At 30.5% G+C, this 8382-nt stretch overlaps 1 protein-coding gene across 1 annotated transcript; it reads left to right on the top strand.

Annotated features, from left to right (window-relative positions):
• The first annotated feature begins 2932 nt into the window (after positions 1–2932).
• Positions 2933–6563, top strand: LOC100248184 (bZIP transcription factor 17). Its single transcript, XM_010655342.3, has 2 exons — positions 2933–5047; positions 5750–6563. The coding sequence occupies exons 1-2, from the start codon at positions 3037–3039 to the stop codon at positions 6196–6198; spliced, it is 2460 nt and encodes an 819-aa protein (XP_010653644.1). The 5' UTR covers positions 2933–3036; the 3' UTR covers positions 6199–6563.
• The last annotated feature ends 1819 nt before the right edge of the window (positions 6564–8382 follow it).

Genomic DNA, 8382 nt, shown 5'->3' with positions numbered 1-8382 from the left:
TACTATTACACTCATTTTCCATTATTATTATTATTATTATTATGATTATTGTTATTGTTATTATTATTATTATTATTACTTTTTTTTCTTGATTTAATTTTAATAGTAATTGTTATTGAAATTAGGTTTGTGCATTTATGTTTGTTTATGAGTCTTATATTTGAGTTTTGTTAATTAGTATGAAATTTAAGTTAATTTGTTGTTGGTAAATTAATATGAAATTTGAGATAATTTATTGTTGGTGAATTAATTTAGAATTGGCTTGGGATATTAATTTTAATTTATCATGTCTTGGATTTGATTAATTAAACTTATATTTTGGCTATTAATTCGAAAACTTTAGATTAAGGTCTATGACATGTGAGATATTTTTGTTGGGTTATATTTGTGAATTTGAGCCAATTTTTAATTGATGAAATTTATTGGACTAATTTGAAGTTTGAATTTGGGCTTGAATAATTATTTTGAACTCTACATATTTTTGAATATTTACATTTGAGCTATTTTTGTTTTTGCATGGACCTATTCTAAAATTTTGTTGGCTGAGTAAGAATTGATCACACGTGCAACATGAAATTTTATGGAAGAAAATGAGATTGAAAAAGCTGTCAGAAGACATTGAGCTTGTTGTAAGTTTATTTTGGTACATAATTTATTTCTCACTTTTATTTGGTTTTATTTTTATTAATTCTTGTAAATATTCATTGGTATATATTTATTAAATATGTACATAATTGAACATCGAACAAACTACAAATTTTGTTTAAATGAGAGGAAGAATTCAATAAATATGTTTTAATAAAATAATAATTTTAAAATATTTTTTTTTAATAAAAGAAGGTTTATTTATTTATTTTTTATTTTTTTTATAAAAATTTAGAGAATGCATTTAGAAAAATCCAAAAGAATTGTTTATAATAGAATTTGAAAAATTGTTTTAATAAAATTGTCCAAAAATTTCTTCATTTAATAAAAATTGTCCAAAAATTGTTTTGTAAATAAAGTTGTCCCAAAAGTTAATTTTTAATAAAATTGTCCAAAATGTGTTTTTTAAAACGAATTCTTTTTCCTTAATTAAAATGAGATTAAAAGTATTTTTTAGAAATAGAGGATTTAATTTTTTTTTAATTAAAATTTCTTTTGCAAATAAAGTTATGTCTTTTTAAATAATTTGTATAAATCACTTTTTTTTAAATGAAAATTAATCAAAATACTTTTGTAAATAAAATTGTAAAAATTCATTATTTTCTAGTAAAAACAAATAAAAATAATCTTCGTGCCAAAATTAAAATTTTGTAATAAATTCTTTTCATACAATAAGTGTAAATAACTTTTCTTGAAAATTAAATACAAATGAAATTGAATCAAATCACTTGAAGAAAATGTTTTGTAAATACATAAATTGAAATTACTCATTCAAAATTGTTTTTAATAAAATCCTTTGAAATTTTCAAAAAACTATTATTTTTTTCTTTTTTCAAATATTTTTTTAATTAGTTCAATAAATCAATTTGCATAATCCTCTTGTTACTTATTTTGTGTATTATTGTAATTAGGTTTCATCATTATTTATGTGTATATTGATTTTTATCATGACTTGTACATACTCATTTGCATGATTATTATTTTTTTGTATTCATAATTAATTAATTAATTAATTATCACAATTCCCTTAATTAGTTTAGTAGAGATTGTATGTGTACGGGCTTTAGAGGGGTGCTACGACTCACCACCATACATTTATAATAAGTAACTTGACCCCCGGACCATAATCGGTTTTTCACAAACCTATTTTTCCTTCAGGAGTCACACTTAGAGTTTTTCTTTCTTATTTTGTTTTTCCCTTAAAAAATAAAACAAAAATAAATAACTCAAAGTCTTTTTTTAAAAATCAAAATTTCACAAATAAATAAAAAAGTGAGTCACACCATCGAGTGGGAAAGCATTAGGCAAAATGCGGGTTCACAGTATTATTTGAAAAGTGTAAGGAAAAGAAAATAAGTAAAAATAAAAAGAAAGAAAGAAATAAATAAATAAAATTTTATGAAATATATATATTTTTTTTGTTGTTCATCAAAAGGGTGAGAAAGGATAATTAAATTTTTGAAGGGTACACTTATATATATGTAGTTTTAAGGAAAAAAAAACCTTTCAATGTTATTTTTTTCTTTTATATATATTAATAAAGTCATTGTTAGTTTTTCGTTTCTCTGTTAATTTTCAAGAAGGAATCATAACCCTAAGAGTTAAATAATAGAAAAAGATAAAAGTATTGATTGTTTTTTCGTTATTCATAGAGAAGAAAGGAAAATGAAGAGCTTATTTGGTAAAATAAAAACATAAAAAAATATGTTTAGAAAATGATATTAATTTTTATATATATAATAGACTTACTTTAATAAAATAATTATTTTTTTAAAAAATTTTAAAAACTTAAATTATGATTCTTTTTACTTATCAAATTTTAAATGCTTTTTAAAAACATTTTTTTTAGATATGAGATACTATATTTTATATAAAATTATTATTATTTTATATTTTTAAAAACATAAAGCATTCAAACGAGTACTGCCTGACTGGTTCCTAATAAGTTTCAAATGGATTATTGAAACATGAATTTTATTTTGTATAATTATACATCCAACAACTTTAATAAAAAAATATTATCTTACAAACTAGAAAAAGAAAAAAAAAATGCAATTTCTACGAAGTGGGCGTTACCGTAACGGAAAAGAAACTCAAGGAAAGGAAGTCTGCAGAAGGAAGTTTCCAGATACTTGCCGCGTCAAACTTGCTAACCATCCCACGCGTCTTTCAGAATTTCACTTTCACCCTACAAAAATAATTTAATATTTGATATTGAGATTATTTTTTATTTTTTATTTTATTTTTATAGATAACATTTAGACCTATGATTTTGTGTACGTGGGACCAGAGAGGGGGACAGTGAGTTGACGCGCGGTGCATTAGCGTGGAGAAAGGGTCAAAGTCTTCGTTTCGCCATGAAATAAAACATTCCAGAGGATTTGTCTGAGAATGGGTTGTGGCTTCAAAATGGAGGTTTCTCCAAACCCTAATCCCTCAGCGGACTCTGAACCACTGGCAGTGCCGCCTCTGGACCCGGACTTCTTCTCTGATAACAGCAACGACGCTGCCCTGCATGAAACCTTCATGTCTGATCTAGGTTTGGACGGCGTCGACTTCGATTTCACCTTCGACGACCTCTACTTCCCATCTGAATCCGAAGATTTTCTTGCCGATTTTCCTTTGCCCGAGGAAGGTTCTGGTGGTCATGATTCTGCAGATCGGAGCTTTGATGTTTCTAAGGTTTTGAATTCTCCTTCGCCCGAATCGGGGAATTGTGGCGTTGAGAGTTCTCTGCCGTGTCAGGTTTCCGGAGACCGGAATTCCGATGTTTCTTCTATTGAGTTGGGCTGTTGTGATCAGAAGCTTTCTCCGCCGGTGGCATCTCAGAGTTCCAGCGATCAGAATTTGGATGGTGCTAGGGTTTTGAATGTGCCGTCGCCGGAGTCTGGAAGCTGCGATCGGGGGTTTTCGGGACCGGAATCGTCTCAGGGTTCCGGAAACGGTGGATCTGGGGTTCCGGGGGCAGTGAATTCCCCGTTGTTGGATTCTGGTAATTCCGATCATTCTAGTTGGGTTCCATCTTCGCCCAATTTGGCCGATAATTCGTGGGGTGTTGTTGATCAGAAAGTTAAATTGGAAGATTCTGGGAAAAATTCTGTGCCCAAGAGGAAAAAAGAACAGGATGACTCAACAACTGAATCAAGGAGCAGCAAATTTCGGAGATCGTCCATATGCAGCGAAACCGCCAATGCATCGAACGACGAAGAGGAGAAAAAGAAGGCAAGATTGATGAGGAATCGTGAAAGCGCCCAGCTTTCTAGGCAGAGAAAGAAGCATTATGTAGAGGAGCTTGAGGAAAAGATAAGATCAATGCATTCAACAATTCAAGATTTGACTGGTAAGATTTCAATTATAATGGCTGAAAATGCAAATCTTAGGCAACAATTCGGTGGTGGCGGCATGTGCCCACCACCACATGCCGGCATGTACCCTCATCCTTCAATGGCACCCATGGCTTATCCGTGGGTACCTTGTGCACCATATGTAGTGAAGCCGCAAGGGTCTCAAGTACCATTGGTTCCAATACCTAGATTGAAACCACAGGCTCCTGTCTCGGCCCCAAAGGTTAAGAAAACGGAGAATAAGAAGAATGAGGTTCCCTTGGTTCCAAAACCACAGCAGCCTGTGGCGGATCCAAATGTTAAGAAGACGGAGAATAAGAAGAATGAGACTAAAAGTAAGAAGGTTGTCAGTGTTAGTTTGCTTGGCATGCTGTCTTTTATGTTCCTTATGGGATGTCTGGTACCCTTTGTCAACATCAAGTATGGAGGAATTAAGGAAACTGTTCCTGGTAGATCTGATTATATTAGCAATAGGTTTTCTGATATGCACCGCAGGAGGATTTTGACAGTTAAGGACGATTTGAATGGGTCAAATTATGGCATGGGAGTGGGATTTGATGATAGAATTCATAGTGAGAGAGGCCGAGGTGGAGGGTCTGGGTCAGAAGTTAAGCAGAAAGGAGGAGGATCAAAGCCATTACCTGGTTCAGATGGGTACGCTCATTCACGTAATGCTAGTGAGCCTCTTGTTGCTTCACTTTATGTACCTAGAAATGATAAGCTTGTGAAGATTGATGGCAACTTGATAATTCATTCTGTTCTGGCCAGTGAGAAAGCCATGGCATCTCATGCAGCTCTTGCTAAGAAGAGTCCTAAACCTTCTGTTTCTTTGGCTAATGATGTTAGAGAGACTGGTCTAGCAATTGCTGGAAATTTGGCTACAGCATTCCCTGTTTCTGAAGTTGGAAGGAATAAAGGGAGACATCCTCACCTGTTCAGAAACCCGGCTGAACAACATAAGGCTCTTGCATCTGGTTCTTCAGATACTTTAAAAGAAAATTTGCAGCCCACGTCAACCGATGGTAAACTGCAACAGTGGTTCCGTGAAGGCCTTGCAGGTAATGATTGTGGTCTCTCTCTACACATACAGACAGCCTACTTGTGCACAATTCATGTGTTAGGCCTCATAAATTTTTATGACACTAAGCTATGCTTAGAACAATCTAGCATGGATACTGGTGATTGATAGTTGCTTTATATTTGTGTCAATGTTGGCTTGACTAATATCTAACATAAGTTTGATTACATAAAGATAGGTTATTGAGATATTAAATTAATTTTATTGGTAGTCGTTACGAATTGCAATCTGGTGTGTTCCTTTGCTCTACACTTAAGTTAGCAAGGAGAGGGGATTTTTATTCTGTTGATCACATAATGAAATTTTTAGTACATGAATCTCATATTTAGGATGCTATTAGTTTTGCTTCTTTCTTGTAAATGGGCTCATATGTATGGTGTGCAATTGTTAGTCTGTCAGATGTTCCAAAACAAGCAGAAGAAAATGAATTCTCAAGTCCTTATAATCCTGTCAGATGTTACAAATGACTTGACATGTTTGGTGAATTTCAAATACTAGAATGGATCTTCTTTTAAATGTTTGATGCATTTTGTTTTAAGGTTGTGATTGTTTTCCATTGCTCTTGCACATGCTATTTGAATTATACTGGACTGAGAAATTTGGCAGTCAACTATTATCTCTAGGTGCTTATCACAATGGATGCCTTTTTAAATATGCAGTGCTTTTCTGTTCCTTTATGTAGGGCCAATGTTGAGCTCTGGCATGTGCACCGAAGTTTTCCAGTTTGATGTTTCACCAGCTCCTGGAGCCATAGTACCAGTCTCCTCAGTGGCCAACATCTCTGCAGAAAACCAGCAGAATGCTACTCACCTAAACAAGGGAAGGAATAGAAGGATCCTCCACGGTCTTCCCATACCCCTTGCTGGATCCACCCACAACATTACTGAAGAAGGCATGGGAAGAAATTCACAGAAAGACAACTTTCAAGGCAGTAATAAAAATGTCTCTTCTATGGTTGTTTCTGTTCTTTTTGATCCCAGGGAGGCTGGCGACAGTGATGGTGATGGCATGATGGGTCCCAAATCCCTCTCGAGAATATTTGTTGTTGTGCTTCTAGATAGCGTCAAGTATGTAACTTACTCATGTGGACTTCCGCTGAAGGCGTCTGCTCCTCATCTGGTGACTAAATGAGGGTGGGAAAAGGGTTTTTGAAGTACTGATATCTCATCTCAGGGGCCTGTTTTTGCACACAGTTGAAGAAAAAAATAATTAGTAGCAGCTGTTTAACGGTATGTTTAAGAGTCGTTGGGTACTCTGAATTTCCCTAACCAAACTAAATATAAACTTTTTCTTGTAAACCTCATCCTTGTTTGTCCCCCCGAATCCTTCTAAGTGTGCCTAAAGTTTCTTATCCAGGAAACATTGAAATGTTATATCTTGGAGAATCATAGCCCACCATACCATTTCAGGGTGGCAAAGCAAGAGGTCAACCACCTTACATATTTGGCAGTGTATAGCAGTAGCCCTTAAAAGAAATAAGATAGTTTATTTAGCAAGTGATGGATTTATTCTATTTAGCAAGTGGTGGATTTATTCTTCCAGCAGATTTCTTGCTGCATACGAAACCATTACAAAGTTTTCTTTATTATCTTGTAAATGAACCATGCATCTCGAATTTCTAGTTATGGATAATGCATAGGATTTATAATTACGATGATACATGTATTTTTATTATTTTTCAAAATGTAATTATAAATATTTTTTAATTATGTTTTAATTTTTTTTTAAATTCTTAATATCTTATCTTTAATAAAATTATTATTATTAATTTTTTTTAAGAATACAAGAGTTTAAAAATATATATATATATATATATATAAATATACTTATTTTGCATAATTTTTTTTAAAAAAAATTGAGTTTCTAAGTATAAAGTTTAAATTGCATGGTAAATTTGTAAAAGTAAATTCTATTTGGAAAATTGTGGGATCAACAGTTTTATTATGATATTTTTATCATTTAATTTTTGTTACAAAATTTTAAATAAAAATTTGAAAAACATAAGAACTATTGTTAACTTGTTTTTTAGATTACTTCTAAATTATTTAATTTTAACATGTTGCACCACAAATTTAAGATAAACTTTCAAATATTAAAAATTAGTGTAAATTGAAAAATCCGACTTTGGATTTTAATCGTGTTCTTGGTTTGACCCCTGCATGTGAACGTGTTTTTTTTTTCCCCTTTAAATTGAAGTATTGCCAACGACCAAATATCTGATAACTTATTTTATTAAAATAAAAATTATTTGATTATTCTAATATTGGACAAAACTATGTTTACATCTAGTACAATATATTTTTATTCTTGTCATATATTTTTTCTATTTATTTATAAATAAAAATTAATAGCCGTACTCAATTTAATTATTGTTGTAAACTAATTTACAAAATATTGTATACTTATTAATAAAATTTGTAAGCTTGGTTGGGTGTTTGTGTATATCCATTCTATTGTATTACATATATGAATAAATTAGCAAAGGAGTGCTTTTTTCTAACCTATCACTATATTTTTGGTGAAAATTCGGAGAATTGTAAATTTAAGGAAATTGACAAAAAATATTTAAGGTGATATGTATACCTTAAAATAAATCTAGAGTAATAAAATATTAATAATATTTTTTTTTCCAATTTTAGGATATTTTCTCACATATATTTTGATTGAAAATATTTTTCATTTCCCTTCTTTTTTTTTTGTACACCTCACTTACATTCATATATAAAGTCCAAATGTAAGTAATAGAAAATACAACTTTCATTACCAAAATACATCATATTTTGAGGATGAAATACATATGTGTCAAAAGTCTAATATCAAATTCAAATTAAACATAAACTCTTCATATCTTTTTGTTATTTATGAAAAATTAAATGATTTTCAATTTCTCTTAGTTAATTATAAAGAAACATATAAATAAAATAATAAATATGGTGAAGAATAGTATTTGAAAACTAATAGTTTCAAACACATTATTCTTTCTTTAATTTATAAATAAAGTAAAAAAGAATAGAAACATAAATTTGTTAATTATTTGATTCATGCTACATATTTTAAGTTCCAAGTTGAGACCTGAAGACTAACAATTATTATTGAAAAGAAATCTAAACAATTATTATTGAAAAGAAATCTAAGAAGAATAATATGAAATTTTAAATTTAAATTTTATTTAGTGCAATTATTTTATTATAACTAAAATGTCTCGATAGTACTTTTATCATATGAAATTTAAATTATAATTAAAATATATCTATTATACCTTATTACTAATTTCTCATAATTTAGAATCTTGTTTAAGTGCTAATTATAATAATT

This window comes from Vitis vinifera, chromosome 8 (assembly GCF_030704535.1).
Source record: "Vitis vinifera cultivar Pinot Noir 40024 chromosome 8, ASM3070453v1".
NCBI classification, from domain to species: Eukaryota; Viridiplantae; Streptophyta; class Magnoliopsida; order Vitales; family Vitaceae; genus Vitis; species Vitis vinifera.
This window is presented reverse-complemented; position numbering and strand designations above follow the sequence as displayed.